The sequence below is a fragment of the Suillus clintonianus genome (assembly GCF_016758775.1).
Source record: "Suillus clintonianus strain FC179 chromosome Unknown DEU56scaffold_82, whole genome shotgun sequence".
In the NCBI taxonomy this organism is placed as follows: Eukaryota; Fungi; Basidiomycota; class Agaricomycetes; order Boletales; family Suillaceae; genus Suillus; species Suillus clintonianus.
The window spans coordinates 28,742-55,593 of record NW_024539306.1 but is presented as its reverse complement, the minus strand read 5'-3'; the positions used below and the strand labels follow the sequence as shown (position 1 = coordinate 55,593).

Sequence of the window (26,852 nt, the reverse complement as noted above, 5' to 3'; positions counted from 1 at the left end):
GAGTATGGTATTGAAGTTTGTTCCAATTTTGAAGAAACTTGCACGTGCCTTGCGGGGTTTCTCCTTAGGGAAGACAAAAGTATTCTTCATTCCTTCACGTAGGCTATGATGACCGAATCCCAGGAACGAGCGAAACTAGGGTATCACAATTCCTTGGATACCGGAGTCAGTAGGGGCGGCCATCGCCCCGTCGAATTGATATTCGGATCCGGGGAAAAAGAGATTCGACGGTATAAGTGAACTCGATAAGCAACACCTTTGCCTCGACTGTCGAGGGATAAACGCGATATATTCCAGTGGAAGACGCTCTCGGTCTCCCTGTTGTAAGCGATGTAATGTGCGTAGTGGATAAACAACTTACGAGCGCTGGGCTACTTGCAGCAATCCAAAAAATGCACGAGGGAAAGTTGGGACTGTATTGAGGATGGGCCGGGAACGCTCAGGAGGAGCGCTCAAGCTTAGATAGGTGCCTTTAGGCGATCAGGATATCACGAGGAGAGCCTGAGAGAACAGGAACAACGCTCAGGCAGTGTGTGCTCTAAAAAAGGCTCAATAATCAAATGAGAATAATGTCGTCCTAGATCGTAGGTGCTTACCCTCAACCATCCAAATCACCGTCACGCTAAAGGAGCAAGTTCCTGAGCCCATCTTGAAGCTTGTCTTGAGAATTTAATCGTCAGTTCACACCTAAAAAGCCAGTCGTCCACCTTCAAAGGGAGCACAAAGGACGATGTGGATAACCGAATTAATGATAACAACTGCAGATGACAGCCGTACCAAATACTTGAATAACCATTGTCTCGTCGAATTGGTTTACGGATCCTGCAAATTGCAATTGGTGGGGGACGACGCAATAAACGTTGTCGTCGTTCAAATCTCCACAAGTCTCAGGCGTCATTGACGGAGGACAGGAAGTGACCGGTATGCTGGCATTCTAGTATTGTTAACGTTGAACGTTGAGGCCTGAGGGCGAAGACCAATATTAATTCTGACATACAGGCTGGAGGCTCATCGTGTCTCTCTACAAACAGCCACAAATAACTGTCAGGGGCGACGTTCCAAAAACGGAAACCCACACCCCTCACCGCCAGGATGGAAACGAGATAGGAGGCAATGAGGAACGGTTGACAACACTGGCCAAAAATTGATATGGGTTGAATTATATCTTTGGCAAATACCATTCAAATCCGACTCATCTAGACCTTTTCGCTATTTCACCATGCACGCCTCAGACTGATCTGGATTCCCTAAAGCGATGTGTACCATGCAAATAATCCAGTTACAAGCTCGATCCATAACGAATATCATATAAATCCATAAGAAGGTGCCAGCACCTAGAAATACCTGGTTCGTAAATTCAAACTCGTAAATCATTAATCGTTAGTCATTAATCAGCACAGCACACCTCACCCCCTCACACTCCCCTGCTCACTAGAATACGCCATCCTCCCAAACCCACCCCCTCCACCCATGCTCATACTCGCATAACCCTCCCCACCTCCCCCACTCCCACTCCTCCCATACAACCCTACCCTCGGCGTCCCACCTCCCGCACTCCCACTCAAAGCCACCCCCGCAGAATACCTCGTGACCCCAGTCCCAAGCCCACTCCCAGTCCCAGTAGCAGTATACAAACTCGCAGCACTCCCAGCAGCCCTATACTTCCTCCTCGGCGTTCGTGTCACATCTGCATCACTACTAGTATCACTAGACGATTCATCGGATTCAGGCGCAAATTTCTGAGAGGGCGGGGGGATCACTACTGGTTGGTTGGGGTCGTCGCGGGGGTTTGGATTGGGGGATTTGGGACTGCAAGGGATGACGATGGGGTTTCCGGCGTATTGGCTTTGGTTGGGTCTGGTGTATTGGTGATTTTGGTGTTTGGCGGTGTATTGATGTTGACCGTGTTGAGCAGCGGCAGGGGGCGCTGGTAGGCTACTGCTTGGTGTATATGGACGGGGAGTCGGTGGGCCGGCGGGTACAAACCCAAGTGGGAGCTGTCCAGCAGGTAGGGTTGTATACATCGTGCTACCCGTAGCTGGTAAAGGGACCATCGCCGGCGTGGCTTGCGCTCGTGACGGGGAATACGACGGTGGCGGTGGTAAAGGGCGATCCGCGTCAGCAGGACTGAGGAAGTACTGGAGCTGCCCGGACGTTGTTATTTGCGACATGTTAGATGCGGGACGTGACTTCATATCATGACTGAGTTTGTCAGTGCTTGATAGAAGAGAGATGAACACTCACGGGTGGCTGGATCGTGATCCCCACGGTGCCAGATGATGATGTGCTAGTGGGACGCGATGATTCTGGTGCCGGTGATCTAGCTATTGATATAACAGAAGGTGCTTTCTGCAGCCGAATTGTTTCTCTAGACGTCCTCGGCGCTGGCATAGAGACATGTACGAAGCCAGACTGCAGTACAAGTAAGCACGCACGCCACAAATAAGCACTGTCGAGCAAGACATACCTCATCTACATCATCTTCTACACTTGCTCTCATGCTTCGGCTGCTAGGCGTGCTCTGCTCCCGTATACTCGTAACCTCGGGAATGACGCTCAGCCCACTGGATCGGGGGTGTTCTGGTGGACTCAGCAGCTCTAGTTCTGACGTCCTTGTAGAGGTCACGCTTTCCGTGCCCGAAGCTCTACGACGTACCGTTCGTTGGGGACGGGAATCCGAACTAGGGACCGTATATAACGGCATACCAGGGGATCGAGGCTCTGGTACCATAAGTACAGGATCTTGGAGCGGTACGGGCAGGGAACGCAAAGGCGTGCCAGGACTCGAAGAAATGGGGGAGGGCGTACGACGCGGACGCTGGAACTCGTGTGGAGGTGGTAAGCGGATGATGAGAGAAGAATCAGCTTCTGGGATCCATCCGTCTGAAGGAATGTCGTGCAGCGCGTGGGCAGGGGAGAACATGGTACTGCGCGCAGATGAGGTCTGTGGTGGACGTTGCTGTAGTTGCGATTGTGGTTGGGGTTGAGGTTGAGGTTGGGTGCGGCGACGTGTTGGTGTGCGAGGACGTGATTGTTCGCTGGATGAAGCGCGTGATATTGGTTCTGGTCGGAATCGTGGAGTGTCCTGCGCGTCACCGGAGTCACGTTTCGAGTTGCTTTCCTCGTCGCTCTGGCCAGAAAAGTACCGTTCGAGGACACGATCTGCTGTTACTCGACCTTGTGCATAACCCTTGCTCCTCCCATGGACGTAACCCACATCTTTCCCCATTTCCAATCCCTCCTGGAGACCCTGTTTACGACCCTCCTCGCGAGCGACTTCGATCATCTTCTCCTCCATCAGTTTGCGCAACCTAGTCCTCGACTTTGCGGCGCTCTCCTCTGCATCCCTCCTCCGGTCCTCAACGTCCTTCATCACGCCCTGAGCACGAAAAATCTCCTTCTGGGCTTGTTCCAGTGCGTCTTTGTATAACCTTAGCTCCTCTGTTAAACGTACGATCTCGCTCTGCGAGACAATGCGCGCATCGTTGGCATCTTTAAACCGTATACATGCTTCCTTTGCTTTAAGCTCTGCATTATCAGCGCGGTCCTGCTCAAACGATAGCTGTGAATTCAAAAGAGAGACGTCTGCGCGGAGGTCGCGCACGGCAGACTCTGCATCTGCGAGGAGCTGGAGAACTTCGCGATTTGTCGGGGGATTGTGTGAGCTGGTGCGAGAGATGGGCTTCGAGGCTTTTGAGGCCTTTGATGCGGTAGAATGGTGGGACTGCGAACGTATGAGGGGTGGTATTGGGAGTGGTGAGCTGTTTGATTTGTCGCCACTAGTACTGGGACCTGCCCGGGGTGTGCTTGGTGGTTGGCTCATGATGATAGGACTAGAGGAAACACTTGGTTAGTCTGATTCCATCTTTATAAAAGACTTACACACAAAATTAAGTGGATCAGACAAGGACGAGGTGATTAGGAAGACAGCTTGCTGTGCACTGCAGGGTTGTAACATGCCTACTACTACTTTTAAGTGTTTGTTCATCCATTGTCTATTCCCTCGGAAGACGGCTTCATTACATAAGCCATTATATCAACCGCGTCCGAGTACATGTTCTCAGTTAAGACACCATGCGGCATCAGACCGTTGTAGAAGCACAGAGACCGAAGAGTCTCAACTCATTGATAACACTGCAGTCCTCTTCATCCACAACCTGAGCGGCGGCCACTGGCGAGCACGGCCCGATGATTGTCGATAACCAGATTAAAGTTGTCGCGACAAGCGCTTGTGCGCGTTCTCATCTTCGACTCGTCTGCCGATAGTCTCGATGGGATTCGGGCGTTAAATGCAGTACGTCCAACCCGGTGGTCAAGTTTAATTTCATCCTTGAACTCGCCTGGCGCGTTGGTGAGTACATTGTGTGTGTTTTTTGCGACGCACTGTAAACTGAGAAATAAACGAATCATTCACTCAAATTCACCGGAGTTGCGCTACGAAACATTCAGCGCGTGATTTTTGCCAATCAACCCTGTCGCTGAGAAGCCTGGGCAATGGGTTGGACACTACCATCGTCAAGGAAGATATAGATATAGATCCGAAATTCCTGCTGGTCCTAAAGTAACAGATAACATTCTTGAAGTCAGACTTCCTGTCTTCTGAATCTCAGTACCGATATCCGTATTCCAACTCGAGTGCGATATACGCGCGCCGTGTGTGAATGGAAATGGGAACATTTATCCTTCCATTTCTCCACGGAGTTGGTATATCATTCAACACGTGCATCAGGCGAAGCTTTTTGAGGTGCATCTGACCCTTTTTCTGCAGGTCATGCGCTGGCATGCGACCCACGGCAAGTGAGCGTATGATCTTGATCATCCCAACTAGGACGTCGGTCCGGCTGTATGATTCGCGTGCGACTCTTTAACCCCGCTTCCCCTTGGCACCGCTAACATGTTCATCCACAGCCTCCCAACGTTCAACCTTTTCAACTTTCGACACAGGCCATAGATAACGACGTCTACGACACAGCCCAGCGAAAGATTTATAGCAATCACTTCCAACGACATCGACGCAATCCTTCATATCTACTACGCAAAAATCACATAGAAAGACATTTTACTGGGGATTTGCGTACGTTTGTCAGAAGATCCACCATCGTCTTCTACAGGTTAGCGAAGACCGCGCTTCCCAAGATTTACTTGCATGAAAACGCGAGCTCCATCCCCGTACCCAACCATGTCTTCCTGCGCATCCGAGACAAAGCTCGGCGAAAGGCGCCGGAATCGTTGATCTCGTCCCTCTTCCCAGCAAAAAGTGGAAAGCGCACTCCATCTTTACATACAGCTTTTCCAAGCAGTGTCGATCGTTTTTGTTTGCGATTATAGAAACGTCAAATTGGCAGAATTGGTGACATTCTCCAGACTAGTCATCTGCGCCTCCAATTCCTCAATGACGGTATTTGAGTCACAAGCTTGAAGAACGAGAGCGCGGAGTTGAATGTCTGAATAACAACCTGACAGTCATCATCCATTAATTGGCGCTGGGCCTATAGGCTTGGAAAGTTGAAATGGCAGCGAGGCTCAAGTGCTTACCTCGCTCGTCCACTGAGCAATTCATCTCTCAAAGTACCAAGTAACAACATGGATACTATATATCGCCGACGCGTTGTTTTCTTATCTAACAATACTAGACTATTTGCCTTCATGGACTACCCGATGAATAGAAATTTGGCACACGGCACTTGCCGTGTCTTCTTCTTGCACTGCCACGGCGCTAGCGATGGATCTCAGCTCGCTTAATCTCCCGCAGTTTTCCCCTCCTTCTTTTCGTTCTCCCTTCCTCTCCATTTTTCACCACTAGTTCATCCGATGCTATTCTCTCCTGGTGGCCCTCTGGGTCCAAAGCAGGCCTTGCGAACTGATAGAATTGGTAGGGCTGATCGTAAGTTTTCTATACTAGGTTGAGGATAGAAGACTCTCGATCCGCGCTGCCAATTCCCCATTAACGGCATGTGTATTGAAGACCGAGGGCGTGAAGTTGAGTTTCTGAGCGGTATTGGTGTTGTTCTTCTCCATGCAGCTTGCAGACAGGCTCGAAGGCTAACTTGAGCTCCTCCTAGGACTGAACATTTGGACTGAGGCTTCATCAACGATCACGAATCCCGAATGGTCTGAATCCTCCAAGACCTGAGTGATCGAGGTCTTCCGCAGTTCAGAGAAACATGTGCTAAATGCTAAGCATCTCTTTTGTTTACAACAGGATCCGAATATGGAGAATCCATATGAGCTTCCACGATTCATCCTGCCAAGTTTACAAGCGCGTTTGAGCACTGGGATCAAAACAAAGCGCTCGTCATTGGAGCTTGTAATTCAGGTTGGGACTCCATTCATTGAGTCTTTGTCCAGCACTTCGACTAACGCATCTATCGCAGGAAATTACATCACACGAGACTTTTGTTTTACACGGTATCGAGGTCATACACTCAACCTGGGGTGCTGTACCCAGCAAAGAGCAGAATTTCGTTGATCTCTGCTTCGCAAGGGTGACATGAGTTCGTGTGTGTTACCTCCGGCTGAATCCTGTGAATAGCGTAGGGCATGGTGGGGAGCGGTTCAGTGCATGCAACTCGGGCGATCGAACTGTATATGCTATCCACACCTTCCACTCATGGGATTCACATGTTGCCATGATTCACTGCTGTCTTGGCTTGCTGCTGTTATTCAATCGCAAACGAATTGGTTACGGGGTTATGGTTTTTTCTCGTTTTGTCTTCCATCATTTTATTTACTTATTTCGTGCTCATACTGATACTCACTCAGCACTCACACTCCCAGAACGTTACTCGATCACCGCTGTCTACCACCTGTCGCTCGTTCTCTCGGTAGCGAACCTCCTGCTCATCATTATTCTGGTCCTGCTATCTGTTTTCTATCACCCTTGTTGACGGTCGTCCGTCATCGTCACTTTTTACGCCTGATATCTTTTCTTTCCCTATCTCCTTTCTTATCCGACACCTTGTTTATCGCACCATATCCTTTAAATTGTCTCGCCCGCGTACTTAAATTGATGTGCTTGGTTTGAATGTTTGTATAAATTGAGTCGTAACCTCCTCGTGGCTTCTGGTTGACGCGGTACAGGGGATATTTGATTTTGTTAGTTGTTGCCAACTAGGCAACTACAAGCGCCCAGGACGGTTCAAACAACTTCACTAGGCAATTTCCGACATCCTCACTCGTCCTCATGATCAGCCACGGGTAAGGGACTGGCGTAAGTACTGAAACTGAAATGAAGTGCTTTTGGGATTTCTATGTCTGGAGCCATGCTTCTGTTTGGCTGGGCTAGCAACGAGTTCGGCATTTCACAGCAAGCTCTTGTCAAATAAGCGCCCACGAAGTTCGTTCTTAAGTTTCAACCGCCATCCAGCAGCTATCCATACCACAATAGGTTGAAACATTGATATCCATCAATCCCAAATCACGTTTCGCACTCTCCATCACGCGACCTAAGCCTTGACTCTGGAGTCAATAACCCCATCGTACGTCGTCCTTCGAGATAATAATCATCCAGATGTATTTCTGACCGCATCCTCGAAGAACCTAGATAGTACTTCCCTGAGTTATCCCATTCCATCGCATTTTTTGTTACTACGGTCGTAAATGAGTCAGGATCAATGTCAGTATTTCTATCTCTTATCGCGATCTCCCGTTCTGACCTCATTAGCAGTTCTTCCATCGTTTGAAGGAATTTGGGCGAGGCTGTCCCAGGTAGCTGTCAAAGGTGCTGAATTTAACTCCCGTGAACGTCAGCCCCACCCGAAATGTTTGGAAGGGACCCGAGTGGATCTCCTCAACCACATACACGCATTTCTAGATGACCGAGAGAAGAATCGAATCGTTTGGCTGCATGGAACGGCGGGCGTCGGAAAGTCTGCCGTCGCGTTCACTGTAGCTGAAAGGATGAGGGGTCTAAAAGTAACAGAGGACACCAATGTCGAAAAACGGCTCGCCGGTACATTCTTTTTCTCGCGCAAGCACACGAAACGTTGCACGGCTGGCTATTTTTTTGCAACGCTTGTCTATCAGCTTGCTAGCAATTTCCCCAGCATCCGGGAGGACGTGAACAAAGCTATCCGCGACAATCCCGCTCTTCTGGACCCCGACAAACCTCTCTGCGACCAGATGGAGGCTCTCTTTCTCCAACCTCTCCGGAGGCTTCACTTGAGATTGCGCAAGTGTCAGCCTTTGACATTTGTTGTCGATGCCCTTGATGAATGCACATCAGAACCGGAGATAACCGATCTCATTCTTGCCCTTGCGCAGGCTCTTCGTGAACCTAATCTTCCTGTGACCCACATTCTGTTCACTAGTCGCTCGGAATCGCACATTTGTAGCACCATGATGCATGAAGAGGTGCGCCCATTAGTGTGCGAGATACCAGTGAAAACGTCTGGGGAGGCCGTTGCTGCCATCATCTCGTTAGATGGCGCAGATGTCGATAATGACATTTATATCTTCTTGCAGCATTCTTTTAGAAAGCTAGGAATTCGCCATCCAGGATTCCCACAGCCATCAAGGGATCAACTTGGGCGGCTTGCGATCCGAGCCGGCAGACGTTTCCTCGTTGCGTCCACGATGATGAAGTTTATAGATGATACCGACAATGATCCCCACGATCGGCTGCAGCTGATGCTGGAGCTAACGTGTGAGCTTCTACCAGGAACTGAGGTGTACAAGTTATACGACTGTATCCTCTCTACGTGCGCTGACCCAAAGCGGGCATACCTGCACTTGTCCATTGTTGCCGCCCTCGCAGACCCTCTCCCGATCTCCCAACTCTCCCAACTTCTTGGCTCTGGCTTGGGCAGCGATATCGAGACGGTACTAATGCAACTACGATCTGTCGTGAACATTCCTACAGACAGCACTCTCCCCGTGGATATCTATCACACATCCGTTCGTGACTATGTTGCCGACCCCTCAAACTGCAGCCTCCCTGAAGTGCACAATATACCATCGCCTCACTCCCTACTCGCATACTCCTCTTTCCACTTGATGATGAAGGAGATTCCACGCAACACAGCCCTCTTAGATGTTCTTTCAGAATTGAAGAGGCAGAGCCACGCTATGGAACTCGAAGACCCCCATAAATTAAAAGGCTCGTTGGCCTTCCTCGTTCAACTGCTGGAACCACGCCCAGTTATTATCAGTCTGTTGTGGCTCCGGGGAGATCGCGGTTCGGATTTACAATACTGGCTTGAGACCACGGATGGGTGTGCCTGGCTGCAAACCCAGGGCGGGGATGACTGGCCGCAGACCTTGCAAGGGCACGCCTGGTTGGACAGCCAAGGAGGAGATAATGGCTGGCTGCAGACCTCGCGTGGGCAAGCCTGGCTGCAAACACAGGGAGGGCAAGACTGGCTACAGACTCGGGGAGGGCGAGAGTGGTTGGAAGCCCAGGGAGGGCAAGACTGGCTGCAGACACATGGAGGGCGAACTTGGCTGCAGACCATGCATGGGCAAGACTGGCTGCGGACCCCACCTGGAAAAGACTGGCTGTGGACTCTGTACCGGCCGCGGACCCAGGAAGGACGAGACTGGCTGCAGACCCCGGCCATGCGACCTTGGCTGAAGACTCAGGGAGGGCGAGTCTGGCTAGAGACTCAGGGAGGGCGAGTCTGGCTAGAGACACAGGGAGGGCAACACTGGCTTCAGACCCAGGATAGGAGAGACTCGTCTCGTACCACACATGGGCAAGACTGGCTGCATGCCACACGCCAGAACTCCATACTAGGAACACACGAAGGGAAAGACTGGCTTCAAACTCAGGGAGGGAAAAATTGGTTGTTGACTTCGGGTGGGCGAGAGTGGCTGCAGACCCACGGAGGGCAAGACTGGCTGCAGGCCCAGGGAGGGCAAGACTGGCTTCACACCTTGAGTGGGCGAGAGTGGAATGACTGGCTGTGGACTGCAGGTGGGCGAGAGTGGCTGCAAACCCAGGGAGGGCAAGACTGGCTTCAGACTCAGGTAGGGCGGGTGTGGCTGCGGGGCCCAGCGGGCCGAGACTGGGTGCAAACGCAGGACGGACGAGACTGGCTACATGACGAGGGAGGGAGAGACTGGCTGCAGACTAAGGGCGGGAGAGCCTGGCTGCAGACCCAGGGAGGGCGAGATTGGTTGCAGAAACCAAGTATGCGAGACTGGCTGCAGAAACCGGGAGGGAGAGACTGGCTACAGACCACGCACGGGCAAGACTGGCTGCAGACCATGGGTGGGAAAGATTGGCTGCGGGCCACACACGGGCACTGGCTGCAGACCCACGAAGGGCAAGATTGGCTGCAGACCCACATAGGACGAGAGTGGCTGCAGACCCAGGGAGGGCAAGCCTTGCTGCAGACTCTAGGAGGACGAGAGTGGCTGCGGACCCAGGGAGGACGAGAGTGGCTGCAGACACAGGGAGGGCGAGATTGGCTGCAGACCCAGAGAGGGCGAGATTGGCTGCAGACCCCGCGCGGGAAAGACTGGCTGCATACCCCATCCGGGCACGGCTGGCTGCAGACCCAGGGAGGACAAGACTGGCTGCAGATCCAGAGTGGGCGAGAGTGGCTAGAGACCCAGGGAGGGCAATACTGGCTGGAGACCCTTGGACGGCAAGACTGGCTGGAGACTCCAGGTGGGAAAGACTGGCTGGAGACTATACACGGGCGAGAGTGGCTCCAGATTCAGGGAGGGAGAGAGTGGCTGCAGAACCGCGGAGGAAGAGATTGGCTGCAGACCATTCGCGGGAGAGACTGGCTGCAGACCTTTGGCAGGCGAAACTGGCTGCAGACCCCATCTGGGCACGACTGGCTGCAGACCCAGGGCGGACGAGAGTGGCTGCGGACCCAGGGTGGGCGAGGTTGGTTGCAGACCTCGCGCGGGCGAGAGTGGCTGCAGACCTTGGGTGGGCGAGAGTGGCTGCAGACTCCACTCGGGCGAGATTGGCTGCAAACGCCCCATGGCACAGCATGGCAGTCCACTCCTGCTGCATCCGTCTGGGTGACAATGGAAGAATTCTTGAGCATGTTTGAAGCAATCAGCAAATATACGATTGCCAGAGAATTCCACTTACTGCCAGCTTTCCGAGTGGTCCAGCAGTTCAAGAGCCTGCCGGATTTCTTGATGTTTCCAACATTCCTGGCATTGACGCAGCAGGACCATTCCACCTCTACATCACCAGAAGATTTTTTCCTACCCGACAGAGAGATCATCCATGCTATTGATCACTTTACCACTTTCGCAAACGAAGCAAAGCAACGATGTCGATCAGCTTCCGACGCTCTCAAGTACGCCTGTCAAAATTGGGCCGTTCATCTTTCGCAAGCTCCGAATCCATGGGATGACAAACTCAATCATATATTTCAGGCTTTCTGGAATCGTCATCTCCTTTCCTGGCTCGAAATGCATTGGTGTTTGAAGGGTCTGCGGTCTTGCCTCGTTGTTTTATCTGAAGGGCAAAAACTTGCAAAGGTGTGTCTTACCATTATTCTCATCATTCCCTCGTGTAACGTACTGCCTTATATCAGGTCGATACTATTGCTCCCAAACCCGAGGCGTAATACGTGCTCGTTTTTTGGTGGTTCCGTGTCTTTCTCATCTACGGGTACAAACACTCAGTTCTAGTATGTAAAGAACGGACACTTCACTCGAGTATCTAAGCACGCACAGGTTTTTATCTCAGCGCTGTCACCACACAGATATTTGGCGGGACATACGAACTGGGAGAGCTGGACAAGGCTACCCCTTATCTATGATGACATGAACTTTGAATCTGATGCGATGCTTGCTAAAAAGCTTTAAGACCCCAATTATGACATTCGTGAATGTCAGGAGATCTGACCATAGTCACTGCGTACGGAAGAAACTCCCAGGATAGTCACTGATAGATGTGGTGCGGCATCAGATGATGGTACCTTCGATATCGATGAGACAATGAAAATTATATGGATTAAAAGTATCGACCTTTTGAAAGGCTTAGGATGGTGAGGCTCCAAAACGACACGATCCGCCATGGACTGTGGGAGCATGATTGTCACAGTGGGGTTTAAAGCTGTCGACGTAGTCAGTCAGATTCCTGTGCAAGTTATTTTCAGTATGACGCGATCAACGCGCAGCGGTACTAGACCGACTCAGATGGCCTGAAGCAGGAGGACAGATCTCGTATAATACGCCACCGACCATGGAATGATACGAGTTCTCAAGCTCTCGCCTATTACCCCACCAGCGAAGCATCTACATCGATCAGAGAAACATGTCCTCACCACCAGACCTACCAAAATTCGTCGTATGGGCACCTGACTACACCGACGAGGGTGTCCTCCAACGGCGACAAGCATTGAGACCTTCCCACCGCGAGAAGGCCTTGAAACTCATCAGTCAAGGCATCTTACGTGAGTTCTCCATAAACCATATTTTAATATCCCAAGACGCACGCTAAAGCACCATGACGGCGCATTGAATTTGGACAGGGGTCGCGGGAGGCTGCACGACGCTCGAATCCATCCACGCAACTGCAGAAGATAAGAAGTTTGTTGGGTCATGCTTGATATTTGAAGGGGAGAACATTGATGTCGTGCGCAAGCTCGTAGAAGAGGATATGTTTTACAAGGGTGATGTGGTATGTGTCTTGGCTGCTATGATGGACATTGATACTGTGACGCTAACTGGGAGTGTGCAGTGGGATAAAGAGAAACTTGTTATTCTCCCGATCGCATTGGCAACGAGCCTTCCGCCCGTCCCTTCTTGACACTTGCGTACAATGTAGATACTGTGAGTGGAAAATACTGATTCAGATTAGCAGCCAACGTACATTGGTAAGTACTTACTATGCATGCGTGCATTTGATCTAGTGTCGTGATCTAAAGGACCTGGCTACCGAAACCTTGAAAGCTTCGGAAATTACCGCGCGCGCCAAAGTGCTTACTCTTCAATGAATATCATGATGACGTGGGCAGTCAAATGAAATATGATATCTCACAACGAATTACTCGTTTACTCGTTAGGCTTCGTCTTTCGTTGGTTGAGTAATACCAGCTCGCTCCTGAAGGATAGATGCCATCACAATTGGAAGAATGACTAATTTCTCCTTGTCCCACTTCCCAAAAGACGATCAGCGTGTCCAAAACAAAAACAAATGAAATAGCACCACCTACAACGCCTTCCCTCCAATACAGATCAGCCTTCACAATCCCCCTCACATCCTTCGAGCTCTCTGCTTCATTGATCAGCGCGGACCCTGCAAACTTTCTATCCTGTGGCTCTGCGTCTTGGGATTCGGGCTTCAAGAGACCACCAGCTACTTCTGAAATTTCGAATGTTCGTGAGACGAGAATTGATAGTGTAAATGCTTGATGGAAGACTGACTGACTTCTAGCGTGATAGCTACTAGTACGTGCTTGGGTTGAACGGTCATGCGACGCGCAAGGGTACCTTCGTTGGTGTGGTCTGGTGCCCGCACCATGTAGTTATGCATCTTTGTGGAAGACGAGGATATGAATTCAAGCGAGTGCAATACCATTTAGCTGAGAGAGATAAACGCACACGACGTATGCAGCTCAGAGCGGACTGGGGGTGTTGTGGTGAGGGTTTTAGAGCTGTGAATGTAGTCGGTAAAGTTGACTAGTAGAGCCAGGTCGCCAGGTAAGTTATTTCCGGTGCGATACACCTACGAGCAAACCACCTCATTTTGAAGTCGATGGGTGACCTGATAGTTATGGAGGAAGGATAAGTTTATCCCGGAACCGGCGGGTGAACAAACAAAAAACTCTGACGCATCATCTAGTCCATAGCCAGTTGATATATCCAGGCATCCTCCCTGGACAAATTAGAGAAAAAGATTTATCAGTGTTTTTGGCTAATAGCGTTGGAAGGTCTTTCGACCTCAGATTCGTCGGACTTGAATTGGTCTGCAGGCTCGCTCCGGACCGTCCACTGGCTGCCACCCCACAACTATTCCTAGAGATGCAGCTACGCGAGCAAGACTCAGCAAGTGCACTTGAAGCTTGAAGCTTTGCAACGCAACACCTGGGCGCACCTAGCTTGTCATGGCAAACATGACCGCGAGCAGCCCCACCATTTTGGCAAATATCCACGTCCCGCCATTGGAGATGATCTTCTCACGCTCCTCGACATCATGGAGAACACCTTACCGCTGTCGGGGATGAGAAGACATATGACGAAGTCATCCACCTCGCAGCCGGGCAATTTTTCGGGGTTCAAGACGTCATTGGCACGCCATAGATGGTCGAAGATTCAGACGCTGTCGCAAAACACATCGTCGATACTTCGTACGAGAATGTGTTTAACGGTTTGAAGGAGGGCATAATAATGGACTGTATGAAATTCTATGTTGTATTTCAGTTACAAATGGTGATACACTAGGTTGAGTGAGGTATACAGGGCTGGTTGTGCTCGTAAAGTAAGGAATGCATATTCAAATCACTACGCGTCCAAAAATATATTTGAGAAATACTTCTTCACGCCCTCTGCACCATGGACGATCGCCCCAACTACTCCATCCGGCCGTATCACAAACACCTTCGTCTGGTCAGCTTCCACGAGGTAAGCCGAATAAGCATGACCCTCCTGGTCAACAAGAACGAGGTCAGCAGGAGATGCGACGGGAGTCACTGAAGCCGATGAAGGCAGAACGACTGCCGATCGTACGACACTCTTGTCGCATGCATCCAGTGCGCCCAAGATTGGGGTAGCATCAGCGAGACTTGGCGCGAACACAACAATTGTGTGGTACCAGGGTCTGTACAGACCAAAAAGCGTCTTCACGTCAGACTCTCCGCGCCCCACCTGGAGCATATTGGGTGCATCAGGCGCCCTATCTCCAGCCTCCAGATGCGCCTCATCAAGAACCCCGTAAGCATTGATAGGCTTCCCCTCGACTGCAGGCACAAATTCATCCAGTACGATGTTGCTGAATCGGCAGTTGATGCCGAGCATGAAAAGGATGGGGCCTCGGCCGGTTGATACGTCTCCCGACGTGATTGCTTTATTGAGGATCGCGGTGGTCACATTGAGCATCTCAGAGATGACAGGTAAACGCTCGGCGCTGTATGTCTCGAGAAGGGACTTGTCGGCGAGTCCTTTCTCGACGAGCGCAAGTTTCCATCCTAGATTGAACTGGTCGAGGGCGCGATCAGCTGTGTCGTACATGTTAGATCTATTCACTCACAGCATCTTGTACACCTGAATTGAGTCCCTGTTATCAGAGAAATGAGTAATTGTCAGCATCGATCGGACTAGCCATACCTGACCACCCGTTGGACTGTGGACACTTGAAACAGAAGTGTGTTAGCAGCAGTTTGCGAAGAATATGTTCAAAAACAGACATACTGAGCAGCATCTACAACGACTTCTATCAGCAGAGCGACACACGCCTAAAAAGAACACACACCGCCCGCAACAAAGACCCGACCCTCGCTAAACTTATTCACCATCCGGATATTGGCCCTAACGCAAACCCATGAACGCGCATCGACACGTACAGAAATACATAACGCACCGGAAGTCGCTCATCCAAACCACCTTGTTGAACGTGATCTCCGTTGGTATTAACGACGCGATGGTCTCGAAAACAAGCTCCTCGCTCTCAGCGATTTTCGCTAGGTCTAGTTCGCGGCCGAAGAGGAAAAATTGCCAGCCGTCCTCGCCAATTTCGTCTGTTGGGCGTAATGAGAGGCTGCACATCGTCAGTATGCATCTCCAAGCCTCAAGTGCAGAAACTGGACATACCCTCGTTCATTGAAGTCTCCAAACCTGTGCCAATGCTTCGAGACAAGATCAAGACAACTTTCCAATCCAAAATGTAGAAAATGGACGCACCACTCTATCGAGACCAGCGCCCTTCAAGCGGATATCTCCAGTCACAATGCGGGTGTCATCTCTAGTCTCCCCCAAAAACGTGAGCCCAAGTTGCTTGCGCACAACACCTGCGAAACCACCTTATGAGTCTCGTTCACCCTGGTACCTTCAACTGCATCTCACCTTTTGCGCCGTCGGCGCCGATGATCCACTTGGTATCAAAAGTTTCTGATATGCCGTTCTTTGCTAAAACAGCGGTAACGCACTCATCGGACTGCTCGAACGAGCACAGTTCAGTGCCCATCTCGACAGAGCACACGAACTTCTCTAGGTGACCTCTCAGAACCACATCTAGGAACTGTTGACCCATCATTTTTGGGGTATACTAAAAAAAAACCAGTCAGCAGGAAGGTTTGATCAGACGACGGTGCTACGCACGAATGGTATGGCTGGAGTAGGCTCCATATGAGGGAGCATTAAAGAGTCTTTCAGAGTTTCCAACGTCCCAGGCTTGTATGAACGGATGGGAGGGGGTGTTTTTCCCATATCATTGACTTCTGGAACGTTCAGGAAGTTGAAGAGTTCGAGGGAGCGTGGCTAGATCATATGTTCGATAAGACAACTGGATGACTCGAATGTGACAAGTAAATGCACGATAACTTACCGATATTCCAGGACCACGCTGTCCGATGCGAGGGTTGGGGTCTTTATCGATGATACGAACTGGGATACCGTTTTGGCGGAGGGTCAATGCTGCTACCAGACCAGCTGGCCCAGCGCCTACCTATGAAGGAATTCAGATGAGATGCGAGCATGTATCGCAGGCAGGTCACTTACGACTAGCACGGGAGGATGAACAGAATTCATATGTAGCACACTGGCAGGAGGATTGTGTTAGGTGGAATGAGGTCAGCATAGAGGGAAATCGGGTCCTTATAACATAGGGGAGAAGCCGAACAGACGGGCATGTAACGATGACATCTGCAGTGCCGGCCGACTGCGTATTGGCGTTGATCGGAAAGTAACTTACAAAGTGACATTCCATCTGATGTCAAAACTCTCACCAGATCATGATGATGAGTGGACAGCCTTCCTAGACGCACTGCCATCGGTTTCCGTGCTACTAAACGTTTGTCTAGCTGACAAGTGTGCTTTGAGCGTGGCGTGGTTAATCAGTGCGTATTGATTTTGATCCGTAAGTTACTTACAAAGGTGACATAATGATTTGTCAAAATGCTCACTAGATACTTCATGATGCTGAGTGAACGGCCCGCTTAGACGTACTCCCATCGGATTCCGTGCTAATGGACGTTTGTCTGGCTGGCAAGGAAACTCTGAGCGTGGTATGGTTCTGAGTAATCGAATAAACTTGCACGTCATGGTGCCTTCTTAAAGTTACAATGAGTATGTCGGGGAAATATACGGTCTTCATGATTGGCCCTCTGAGTCAGGTAGCAGGGTTCCGGTAGAGTCATACTGAACCTCTCGAAGTAGTCCATCGACTAAGTGGTGATGGAATCATTGGAATAGCCACAGACCCACAGCTCGTTGAAATCGGAGGCTATTAATATTCTGTCGTAATAATATCGCTTTCCTGTCGTGGGACACGGGGGTACGAAGGGGGAATATTGGTCAGCGCGTATCCCGGGACACGCCAGTATGGCACGTGACGAAAAGACCCCGCGCTCATCCACCCAAATAGGAAGGCGAGCTTTGGAGGACGGAAAATGGGTGAAAAGGAGTAGATGGGACGAACGCGGACGTTCGGAGGGGTCGTTCTCGGTGCGTCCGTTCCGTCGTTCGTCTTCGTTCGCAGTGTTCGTAAGTACTAAGTACTTGTAGATTTTGCAACCAGCCACTGGCCCACAGCTTCACGTGTTGGTGAGTTCCGAGTTCTCTCAATTTGCTGAAAACTCACTTGTAACCCCAGACAGATCTTTGACGGGACGCGTTTGACGGATCCGTTCGACAACATTCCGCAGTTTTGGGATCACGCAGATCACACGGAAGGTGCGCCAGCGCCACTTCTTTCTATTCTACTTCTCTCGCTAACACTATCCTTGTGTGCACCCAGCCGTTCGTTCCCTATAGCGCCCGCACGTTACTGATGCCGAGCGCTACAGCCACTCCACCACCCGACGTCACCGTGCCAGCGCTGAATGCCGCCAAGGGCATTCAGCTGAAGTTTTGGATCGACGAGGCCAATCGAGCTGCGGGGAAGAAGTCCTTGACGAAGACCGGCACTGTCGAGGCCCTCAGAACGAAGCTCGCCGAGTACTACGGCCTCGACCTTGCAGCCACCCCCGAGAAACCTGCGGGACCCATCACCCGCGGACACGACGTGCAGAAACGGCAGTTCGCCTACCTGCGTGAGCTCTGGAACGAGTGGATGGGATGCGTGGTCACGAGCCAACCGTTTCTGCTCTGCTCGACGTCTGCCGGTGAGTCTTTTGTGGTCCTGGCTCACCTGAACAACTGACGCACGTTCATCAAACACAACAGAATCACTTGATGTGCGGCTCCTCGAGCTTGCGATCACCTCTATCCCCACCCAGATCAGCTTCGCACTGCCGAATCCCCTTCCCACGTCTCCTCCGCTGCCTGCTGTCACGAACGACAGTGTCTACGCACTGTCGCACCTTGCGCGATCGGGGGACTGTGATGCCTTCGTCACACTGCTTCGATTTCGCGCAGTTGTGCAAGCACGTGCGGATCCCATCATCCGCCTCGTAAGTCGATTGCTTCATTATTTTTTTATAATTATTTCTGACGGTGCAAATCTCGCAGGGAATATCTTGCGGCTCCTCTACACCACCACAGCCGCCACTCCCTGCACTCGATCTGTCTCCGTCCCTCTTGAGCCTGCCGTCACTGCCAGATGTGCAACCTGCCGTGGGACTCCCGCCATCTGCCAGCCGCCATCAACCAGCCTCGTGCCTGCCAGCAGAGGCTTCCCCCCTCGCCATGTCATCACCTGCCACCACCAGGACTCCACCAACCACGTCTGCACCTGTCCCGTCTCAGGAAGCAGTGCTGTTGTCAGCTTGCAAAGCTGACATTGCAGTGCTCAACCACGCAGCTTCGCTGCGTGATGTCATTGCACAGGTAGAAGCTGGAGATGTCGCTCGCATCCGGCAGCTCTATGGACCGTGCCCAGGGCGTGCAGCCATCTCACTCTGGCAGACCATCAAGTGTACTGTTTGCCGTCGAGAGAGGCTGTATGCGCAGCTTCAGGATGAGTTCTGTGGTGACAAGGATCGCTTTTTTTCCTTTTTCACAATCCCAGTAACATCAGAGGTAAATGGTAAGTCCTTGAGGCAGAAGGCTAAACGCAGTGCACCTGTCGAGCAGCTGCGGCCCTTGCGGAAAGTTGACGAGGCTGTCAGTCGGAGGGATAAGAACCTTGCTGAGGTCATGGCCAGTGACGAGTACAGTGACGAGGGCAGCTTCTCCAGCGAAAAGTGGGAAGCAACGTGGTCGGGCATGAATCGATGGGAGATATGGAGGGCAATTGGAAAGGAGAGGTACTGAGGACCCTGTGTTATTTACACATACACTACAATTGCATTTATTATCTATCCTACTAATAGACCCATTGATCCCTGGTGTAGCCGCTTTCCATCATTGCGGTCGAAATCAATCATGTGCTCATGATTGTCGTTCGGAGAGTAGAAATACCTGAACATGGTGACTGCCTCAACCTGTGACCAGCCACCCCATGCAGCAACCATGCCAGGGGACCAACCCTGATCTCGAAGGCGGTGTTGACATCCCCCTCGACGGAAGGAGTGTGTCCCATACAATGCCCATGACTTGTATCCAAGGCCCTGTAGGTCTCTTGCAAGCGCTCGGCTAATGGTAGTGGAAGACTGGTGAAGAAGTCCCTCAGTGTGTTTGGCTGGGGGGAGGGGGGGCTGCTCTGCTCACCAGTGGTTGAGTGGTCACTGCACCATTCTTGTTGATCATCAGAAATAAGGGTCCAGTGCAGTCGTGATTTTCTCCATACAGAGCTGCAAGTCTGATCAAGGCCCGCTTTGGGCATATCCTTGGGTCTTCATCATTCGCACAGAGACGCATCCGCTGGGAGACACCTGTCTGTGCATTTTTACGAGTACCAAGGTCAACATCAAAGTACGCTCCTGGAGAGAGGTTGTCAGTGTCCCTCACTTGTTTGTCAGAGAGAAAAAAATCATACTCTCATTGGGGAGGGCATCAATGCTCTCGAATGTGAGGCTCAACGCTTCCTCGACTCGAAGCACAAGGAGCCACGCAAAGAGAAAGACTGTCTGGCTTGTGCATTAGTGGCATCCCAACCAGAAAGCAAGACATAGACATACATATCGGACAATGCCACGTCGTCGATCTGCATCATTAAGGCCATGGCGCATCATGCAGTAGTCATGGAGGCGGTACACATCATCCAGCAAAAGGGCCCGTGCTGACTGAGAGACCTCCCCCTGCCTTGCCTTTGTCTTTTCGAGACCAATCATAAACTCGGACACAGCACGAGATCTCGTTGGAAGGCCAGCACTGGTTCAGCCAGTCAAACAGTGGACAGTGAGCAAAGGGAGATCCCAGGCCTCACCACTGCCCTGTGGTGTCATGGACTCGCCACTCGGCAACACTCTCTGATGGCCGGACAGAGCGATACCACAGTGTGAGGGCTGCTCGAGTTGAAATTGCAGTGGAGAACTGCACCAGATGGGTGGATGAGCTCACCACCAGCCACGTAAGGATACTGACACAAGGGCTGCTACTGACCTTACGTCCTTCGTAGCCATCGGCCTTCGGTCCACACTTCTGAGTGATGAACAGCCGGACATCATATGGCGTGTTCCTCGTCACTGCTTTGGGGTCCCAGTCGGGTGTTCGTCTCATATGAAACGTGATATATGCTTTGATGATCCTGGCCTAGCAGTCAGCATCACTCGGAGCAAAGCTGGGTGGATACCACGTACCTCAGGTGCTTCGTTCGTGTTTGATCTGTGATGCTGTTCCGTGCAATGTTAGCAGCATACTGGGCTATCTCAGACTGATCATCATCTGGAAAATCCTCAAGACACTCGGTTAAGAGAATGTCGAGCTTGGCTTCAGCCTCGGAAGCCTCCTCCAGCTCAAGGTGGAGCATCTCATCTGAAACCTATGTTCGAGTCAGCTCGGAACTGTTTACCAACAGCTTGCGGCGTGGGGCAAAGACCTGTTTTTCGATCACAGCTTCCTCGTTGACATTGTGCAGGGGTGGTACAGGCTGCATGGTGGGCTCGGACATGGTGGTGGTAGCTGATCACATCGCAGACCGATAAGAGGGGGCCAAAACAAATACATTACATAAGCCACCTCCGCTGATTCGAAAAAACGACGGCGCGAGTAAACGACGCGAAGAATAGAGCCTACGGAGAGTAAAAACGTGTAAGGTCAACAATACAAAAAGATACACAAAGTGGAGGTGCTTCGAGGGCACCAGAAAGCAAGTAGAGGGTGCCACAGGTGCCGGAGGGCACAGGAAGGCAACTGACGGGCGGACGAGGCAACTGAGAAGGGCAGACGAGGCAACTGATGGGTGGGCAAGGCAACTGACGGGCAGACGAGGCAACTAGGGGGTACAGAAGGTGAGTGACAGGTGTGTCGGAGAGAGGCGAGGTGACTCATGGTCATGGGTTGACAGGGAGGCAACTCGAATGGGCTCCAAGAGGTTGAAAATGTGTGAAGGGTGGTATACTATGGAGACTGATCAGCAATACTGCAGATAGAGTCGACAGAAAATACGAACCTCTCGATGACGCGAAACACAATGCGCGGAACTTGTTGTCGACATCCACGGCTGCAAAAGCTCGAAATGGTGGTGCAACTTGCCTGGTGCAAGAGCAGGCGAGGGTGCACGGGGTGCACATCGTCAGCGTCGTCAGTGGTGAGAGGACAGGAAGCAACATGCGGAGCGTCGCTTGCTCCTTCTGAAGCTGCTGTAAGCATGTTATGAAACGATCTATTTTAAAAGCATGAAAAAAAGACGTACCACGTACCATAAGCGAGAGGTGCGTGTCCCATGAACGCGAAAAAATCGACTCTTGCCTGGGACACGCAGCAAAGGGAGGCTCCAGCCAAAAAATGCGTGTCCCATGAAGCAGCAAACCGCTGGGCTTAGCATGGGACACGCGGAAAGCACCGAGATGTGGGACTGGAGGACAACGTAAGTCAATAACGAAACAAGCACGGAACAGACTTACGAAGCTTCGGGAGCAGCGGCATGTCCTTCTTGCAGTGAGAGAAGGGAGAGCCCACTGAACGGCGTCAGAAAGGAACGGCTGTTTGACGCCTCAGCGCGCGCATTCGAACGACACGGTTGAACACTCACCTTTCCCCACCCTTTCTCATTCTCTTCGCGCTGAAAAGTTCGACGGTTGTCGAACTTGTCGAATGCCGTTGGCACGGCGTTTTCGGGGTACGTGTTTGGCCGTGGCTGCGCAGACGTAACGTGACTTACCTCTGCGTGTCCCAGAGCGATGTAAAGGTTGCGTCTAAGACGCGCGCCCTTATTACATAATAGCAACCTGTTGCTCCAACTTGTTTATCCAGGTTGAATCGATTAGCGACGCTGGTCGAAAATCTTCACCTTGTAACTCAGCGTCATCCTTAGAGGCCCCTTTCGTTCTGGATATAAGTGTCTAACTGACGAGGTCTGTTCTGCATGTCGTACACTTATCCTTTAAGCACTGTCTGCTCATGTACGTTCTGTACCGTTTTTCGTCAATTATTGAATTTCTGCTTGGCTCAAATTCGGTCATACTTCCAACTTCATGTCAGATCCCGGAAACACAAGCAACAATGCCACCAATTTCGTGCAAGCACAATCATTTTTAGGGGACCCGCAATGCGACTCTACGGAGCCTACAAAATGAGGCTAAGAGTACATTGTTATGGTTGGCAAGTGGGAGGGCTACAGGGTAGTAGTGCTATGCAGAGCGGGCCGAAGCTTGGTTGTGCAATGGGCCCCAACTATGTTCGGATATATGGTACCTTGGTGCAACTGCAGTCCGAGCTTTTTGCTGATGGCAGCCCCACATTAAGACATCTACGTTCCGCCATAAGATACAATCCCCCCACGTCCCCTTTGGCAATACCGCAGAGAACGAAGTCTGGAAGTGCCGGGCGATGAAAAGACGTCCGATAAAGTCATTCACATCACAGCCGGGCTGCAGTTTTCCCGGTTCAAGAGCGTCATTAGCACACTGCGGGTGGTCGACGACGTTGTCGCATAACACTTACGAGCATGTATTCAAGGGCTTGAAGGAGGGCATAATGCTGGACTGTATGAAGACGGCCTCCATCGGTGTGTGGCTCGATCTTGTAACTTGTATTTCGGTTACGATATACAGGGCTGAGTCGTGCTTGTACAAAAGTAAGAAAACTATGCGTCCAAAAAGATATTCGAGAAATATTTCTTCACTCCTTCTGCACCATGAACGACCGCTCCAACCACTCCATCCGGCCGTATCACAAACACCTTCGTCTGGTCAGCTTCCACGAGGTAAGCTGAATAAGCATGACCCTCCTGGTCAACAAGAACGAGGTCAGCAGAAGATGCGACCGGCGTCACTGATGCTGATGATGGTAGAACGACTGCCGATTGTACGACACTGTTGTCAAATGCCTCCAGTGCACCCAAGATCGGGGTAGCATCAGCGAGAGTCGGCGCAAACACAACAATTGTGTGGTACCAGGGTCTGTACAGACCAAAAAGCGTCTTCACGTCAGATTCTCCGCGCCCTGCAAGGAGCATATTGGGTGCATCAGGCGCCCTATCTCCAGCCTCCAGATGCGCCTCATCAAGAATCCCGTAGGCATTGATAGGCTTCCCCTCGACTGCAGGCACAAATTCATCCAGGACGATGTTGCTGAATCGGCAGTTGATGCCGAGCATGAAGAGGACAGGGCTTCGTCCGGTCGATATGTCATTCGACTTGATTGCCTTGTTGAGAATCGTGGTGGTCACATTGAGCATCTCAGAGATGACAGGCAAACGCTCGGCGCTGTATGTCTCGAGAAGGGACTTGTCGGCAAGTCCTTTCGCGACGAGCGCGAGTTTCCATGCTAGATTGAACTGGTGGAGGGTGCGGTCAGCTGTGTCGTACATATTGGATCTACCTACTCACAGCATCTTGTACACCTGAATTGAGTCCCTGTTCATAGAGAAATGAGTAATTGTCAGCATCGATCGGACTAGCCATACCTGAGCGCCCGTTGGACTGTGGACACTGGGGAAAAATGTGTGTTAGCAGTTTGCGAAGAAGGCGTTAAAAATAGACATACTGAGCAGCATCTACAACGACTTCCATCAGCAGAGCGACACACGCCTAAAAAGAACACATACCGCCCGCAACAAAGACCCGACCCTCGCTGAACTTGTTCACCATCCGGATATTGGGCCTGACGCAAACCCATGAACATGCATCGACACGTACAGGAATACAGAACGCACCGAAAGACGCTCATCCAAACCAGTTTGTTGAACGTGACCTCTATTGGTAATAACGACGCAATGGTCTCGAAGACAAGCTCCTCGTTCTCAGCGAACTTCGTTAGGTCTAGTTCGCGGCCGAAGAGCATAAATTGCCAGCCATCCTCGCCAACTTCGTCCGTTGGACGCAATGAGAGGCTGCACATCGTCAATATACAACTCCAAGTCTCAAGTGCAGAAACTGGACATACCCTCGGTTTAAGCTTCCAAACCTGTGCCAATGCTTCGAGACAGGATCAAGACGACTTTCCAACCCAAAATGTAGAAAACAGACGCACCACTCTATCGAGACCAACGGCCTGTAAGCGGATATCTCCAGTCAAAATGCGGTCTTCGTCTCTAGTCTCCCCCAAAAACGTGAGCCCAAGTTGCTTGCGCACGACACCTGCGAAGCTATTATGAGTCTCGTTCACCCTGGTACCTTCAACTGCATCTCACCTTTCGCGCCGTCAGCGCCGATGATCCACTTGGTATCAAAAGTTTCTGACACGCCGTTCTTTGTTAAAATAGCGGTAACGCCCTCATCGGACTGCTCGAACGAGCACAGTTCGGTACCCATCTCGACAGAGCACGAGAACTTCTCTAGGTGGCGTCTCAGAATCACATCTAGGAGCTGTTGACCCATCATTTTGGGGGAATGCTATAAAAACAAACCAGTCAGCATGAAGGTTTAATCAGACGACGGTGTTGCGTACGAATGGTATGGCTGGTGAAGGTTCCATAAGTGGGGCCATCAAAGAGTCTTTCAGAGTTTCCAACGTCCCGGGCTTGTATAAACGCACGGTAGGGACTGGTTTCCCCATATCATTGACTTCTGGAACGTTCAGGAAATTGAAAAGTTCGAGGGAGCGTGGCTAGATCATGCGTTCAATAACGGATATGACAAGTAGATGTACGATAACATACCCATATTCCAGGACCACGCTGTCCGATACGAGGGTTGGGTTCCTTATCGATGATGCGAACTGGGATACCGTTTTGGCGGAGGGTCAATGCTGCTACCAGACCAGCTGGCCCAGCGCCTACCTATGAAGGAATTCAGATGAGATGCGAGCATGTATCGCAGGCAGGTCACTTACGACTAGCACGGGAGGATGAACAGAATTCATATGTAGCACACTGGCAGGAGGATTGAGTTAGGTGGAATTCAGAGGATTGAGGTCAGCATAGAGGGAAATCGGGTCCTTATAACATAGGGGAGAAGCCGATCAGACGGGCACGCAGTCGAACAGCACTGCAGATGTCATCGTTACATATTGGCGTTGATAGGAGAGTAACTTACAAAAGTGACATCCCATCTGATGGCAAAACTCTCGCCAGATACCATCATGATGATGAGCGGACAGCCTGCCTAGACGCACTGCCATCGGTTTCCGTGCTACTAAACGTTTGTCTAGTTGACAGGCGAACTTTGAGCGTGGTATAGTTTTGGTTCTGAGCAACTGAATAAATAAACTTGCACGTGCCTTCTTGAAGTTCAAGTTACAGTGAGTAGGTCAAGCAAATGTATCGTCTTGATGATTGGCCCTCAGCAGGGTTCCAGTAGAGTCGCACAGAACCTTCTAATACGAGCTGTGCTCGGAGGCGCATCAATTGCATCAACAAGGGAGTTGGAAATTCGGCATAGCCACAGCCTCGTCCCATAGATCCCGCGGTACTAGTACTGACAGATTCGGAGAATGATATGTTCCAACCCCAACAACCGACCCTTGCAACCTCCATGCTCGATGGATCAGTCACAAGCGATATCCTACGTTACAATTGATATCGCAAGGCCCCTCCGATTTTATGATTCTGAAACCAAAGTACATTACAAAGTTGCAAACGGTGGATAGTCAGCCAGACTAGACTGCCCTTCTACGCGTGGAGCATAAGGGAGCAACAACAATGAGCTAGGTGTGTTCGTATCAGACAGGTCTTCGGCTCTAGCCTCTAAACGGTCACTGGGTTCTCAGTGTAGGGATCCTCGGTGGTTGTACCAAGCCACTGCGTGCAAGGGAAACAAGGGAAACCAACTGCAAGGATCGAACGATATCGTTCTAGAGCGTTGGTCTTCCCTAGCTAGACCCAGTTCAAGGAAGATAGCTGTCGTTCCTTCATATTCGAGAGGGTGGGTTGTTTCCATAAAGATAAGCTTGGAGACTTGAGTGGTCGTCCACTGCACCCGAGGCTATGTCATTGTGAGACGTGTGATTCTCCGAGTTGCCCGCCCTGTGTGCATCTCTGCCCCCATAAGTATGTGCGGGGCTGAATCGATTTATGATTTTGCTTTGCGAACGCTAACTGCAAACAATTAATTAGTTGATATAGCTGCCGCGCTCCAACATACTGTCCTCGTCCTCCAACCCAACTCCAAATGCATACAAGCAAATACAATGTGCGTCACTTTATTGATTATGTGTATGAAGGAACAACTATCTTCGTTCGATTGGTTTCGCTAAGGAAGACGATTATCTATCACCACCCTGACCAACAATCCCGCCCGGTGTTATGCGTCGCGTACGGTATCAGTATATGAACGCCGCAGATTCGGAATATATTGACG

The 26,852-nt window shown here is 51.0% G+C and overlaps 10 protein-coding genes across 10 annotated transcripts; 4 read left to right on the top strand and 6 right to left on the bottom strand.

The window, feature by feature from the left end:
• Positions 1–1,239: 1,239 nt before the first annotated feature.
• Positions 1,240–3,967, bottom strand: DEU56DRAFT_983062 (uncharacterized protein). The gene is made up of 4 exons (XM_041359930.1): positions 3,887–3,967; positions 2,468–3,833; positions 2,245–2,412; positions 1,240–2,189 (listed from the first exon to the last, which is right to left on the bottom strand). The coding sequence occupies exons 2-4, from the start codon at positions 3,821–3,823 to the stop codon at positions 1,407–1,409; spliced, it is 2,307 nt and encodes a 768-aa protein (XP_041204795.1). The 5' UTR covers positions 3,824–3,833; positions 3,887–3,967; the 3' UTR covers positions 1,240–1,406.
• A 3,287-nt stretch (positions 3,968–7,254) lies between these two features.
• Positions 7,255–10,807, top strand: DEU56DRAFT_862483 (uncharacterized protein; the record flags this gene model as incomplete). Its single annotated transcript, XM_041355351.1, has 3 exons — positions 7,255–7,478; positions 7,537–7,615; positions 7,667–10,807. Coding segments are annotated over exons 2-3 (3,156 nt in total), but the record flags the coding sequence as incomplete, so codon positions are not given.
• A 1,422-nt stretch (positions 10,808–12,229) lies between these two features.
• DEU56DRAFT_960936 (uncharacterized protein) lies at positions 12,230–12,749 on the top strand (the record flags this gene model as incomplete). Its single annotated transcript, XM_041359323.1, has 2 exons — positions 12,230–12,368; positions 12,447–12,749. 2 exons carry the CDS (start codon positions 12,230–12,232, stop codon positions 12,722–12,724), a joined length of 417 nt encoding a protein of 138 aa, XP_041204793.1. The 3' UTR covers positions 12,725–12,749.
• Positions 12,750–12,976: 227 nt separating this feature from the next.
• Positions 12,977–13,495, bottom strand: DEU56DRAFT_743273 (uncharacterized protein; the record flags this gene model as incomplete). The annotated part of the gene is made up of 3 exons (XM_041348998.1): positions 12,977–13,072; positions 13,131–13,279; positions 13,342–13,495. The coding sequence occupies 3 exons, from the start codon at positions 13,493–13,495 to the stop codon at positions 12,977–12,979; spliced, it is 399 nt and encodes a 132-aa protein (XP_041204792.1).
• A 923-nt stretch (positions 13,496–14,418) lies between these two features.
• On the bottom strand, positions 14,419–16,659 carry DEU56DRAFT_759051 (FAD binding domain-containing protein; the record flags this gene model as incomplete). Its single annotated transcript, XM_041350286.1, has 12 exons — positions 14,419–15,111; positions 15,164–15,190; positions 15,241–15,265; positions 15,325–15,334; positions 15,386–15,441; positions 15,494–15,670; positions 15,724–15,758; positions 15,814–15,920; positions 15,976–16,177; positions 16,231–16,389; positions 16,457–16,576; positions 16,630–16,659. The coding sequence occupies 12 exons, from the start codon at positions 16,657–16,659 to the stop codon at positions 14,419–14,421; spliced, it is 1,641 nt and encodes a 546-aa protein (XP_041204791.1).
• Positions 16,660–17,724: 1,065 nt separating this feature from the next.
• On the top strand, positions 17,725–19,378 carry DEU56DRAFT_559671 (uncharacterized protein). The gene is made up of 4 exons (XM_041346810.1): positions 17,725–17,802; positions 17,867–18,233; positions 18,295–18,521; positions 18,580–19,378. The coding sequence occupies exons 2-4, from the start codon at positions 17,900–17,902 to the stop codon at positions 19,321–19,323; spliced, it is 1,305 nt and encodes a 434-aa protein (XP_041204790.1). The 5' UTR covers positions 17,725–17,802; positions 17,867–17,899; the 3' UTR covers positions 19,324–19,378.
• DEU56DRAFT_559574 (DNA breaking-rejoining enzyme) lies at positions 19,350–21,288 on the bottom strand. The gene is made up of 9 exons (XM_041346809.1): positions 20,990–21,288; positions 20,751–20,932; positions 20,554–20,698; positions 20,378–20,484; positions 20,130–20,322; positions 19,988–20,078; positions 19,720–19,931; positions 19,471–19,661; positions 19,350–19,406 (listed from the first exon to the last, which is right to left on the bottom strand). Exons 1-9 carry the CDS (start codon positions 21,059–21,061, stop codon positions 19,376–19,378), a joined length of 1,224 nt encoding a protein of 407 aa, XP_041204789.1. The 5' UTR covers positions 21,062–21,288; the 3' UTR covers positions 19,350–19,375.
• DEU56DRAFT_823433 (uncharacterized protein) lies at positions 21,047–22,306 on the bottom strand. Its single transcript, XM_041354203.1, has 5 exons — positions 22,145–22,306; positions 22,017–22,094; positions 21,842–21,967; positions 21,563–21,645; positions 21,047–21,510 (listed from the first exon to the last, which is right to left on the bottom strand). Exons 2-5 carry the CDS (start codon positions 22,036–22,038, stop codon positions 21,208–21,210), a joined length of 534 nt encoding a protein of 177 aa, XP_041204788.1. The 5' UTR covers positions 22,039–22,094; positions 22,145–22,306; the 3' UTR covers positions 21,047–21,207.
• A 29-nt stretch (positions 22,307–22,335) lies between these two features.
• Positions 22,336–23,087, top strand: DEU56DRAFT_823430 (uncharacterized protein). The gene has a single exon (XM_041354202.1). The coding sequence runs from the start codon at positions 22,478–22,480 to the stop codon at positions 22,943–22,945; it is 468 nt and encodes a 155-aa protein (XP_041204787.1). The 5' UTR covers positions 22,336–22,477; the 3' UTR covers positions 22,946–23,087.
• A 110-nt stretch (positions 23,088–23,197) lies between these two features.
• DEU56DRAFT_916231 (FAD binding domain-containing protein) lies at positions 23,198–25,416 on the bottom strand (the record flags this gene model as incomplete). The annotated part of the gene is made up of 12 exons (XM_041357840.1): positions 23,198–23,890; positions 23,943–23,969; positions 24,020–24,044; positions 24,100–24,109; positions 24,161–24,216; positions 24,269–24,445; positions 24,499–24,530; positions 24,586–24,692; positions 24,746–24,947; positions 25,003–25,161; positions 25,214–25,333; positions 25,387–25,416. The coding sequence occupies 12 exons, from the start codon at positions 25,414–25,416 to the stop codon at positions 23,198–23,200; spliced, it is 1,638 nt and encodes a 545-aa protein (XP_041204786.1).
• Between the last annotated feature and the right edge of the window lie 1,436 nt (positions 25,417–26,852).

Excerpts from the sequence above, each read along its gene's own strand:
- DEU56DRAFT_983062 (XM_041359930.1), bottom strand. The coding sequence starts at position 3,823 with ATGAGCCAACCACCAAGCACACCCCGGGCAGGTCCCAGTACTAGTGGC. Across the intron at positions 2,413-2,467 it reads TAGAAGATGATGTAGATGAG|TCTGGCTTCGTACATGTCTC; the intron begins GTATGTCTTGCT and ends CTTGTACTGCAG. Across the intron at positions 2,190-2,244 it reads GGATCACGATCCAGCCACCC|TCACGTCCCGCATCTAACAT; the intron begins GTGAGTGTTCAT and ends CATGATATGAAG.
- DEU56DRAFT_559671 (XM_041346810.1), top strand. The coding sequence starts at position 17,900 with ATGCCGAGCGCTACAGCCACTCCACCACCCGACGTCACCGTGCCAGCG. Across the intron at positions 18,234-18,294 it reads GCTCTGCTCGACGTCTGCCG|AATCACTTGATGTGCGGCTC; the intron begins GTGAGTCTTTTG and ends CAAACACAACAG. Across the intron at positions 18,522-18,579 it reads CGGATCCCATCATCCGCCTC|GGAATATCTTGCGGCTCCTC; the intron begins GTAAGTCGATTG and ends CAAATCTCGCAG.
- DEU56DRAFT_559574 (XM_041346809.1), bottom strand. The coding sequence starts at position 21,061 with ATGTCCGAGCCCACCATGCAGCCTGTACCACCCCTGCACAATGTCAAC. Across the intron at positions 20,323-20,377 it reads CATGACACCACAGGGCAGTG|TGCTGGCCTTCCAACGAGAT; the intron begins GTGAGGCCTGGG and ends TGGCTGAACCAG. Across the intron at positions 19,932-19,987 it reads TGATGCCCTCCCCAATGAGA|GAGCGTACTTTGATGTTGAC; the intron begins GTATGATTTTTT and ends ACCTCTCTCCAG.
- DEU56DRAFT_823433 (XM_041354203.1), bottom strand. The coding sequence starts at position 22,038 with ATGCCGCTGCTCCCGAAGCTTC. Across the intron at positions 21,968-22,016 it reads GCCGCTGCTCCCGAAGCTTC|TCCCACATCTCGGTGCTTTC; the intron begins GTAAGTCTGTTC and ends GTTGTCCTCCAG. Across the intron at positions 21,646-21,841 it reads GCAAGAGTCGATTTTTTCGC|GCAAGTTGCACCACCATTTC; the intron begins GTTCATGGGACA and ends CTCTTGCACCAG.
- DEU56DRAFT_823430 (XM_041354202.1), top strand. The coding sequence starts at position 22,478 with ATGTCGTACACTTATCCTTTAAGCACTGTCTGCTCATGTACGTTCTGT.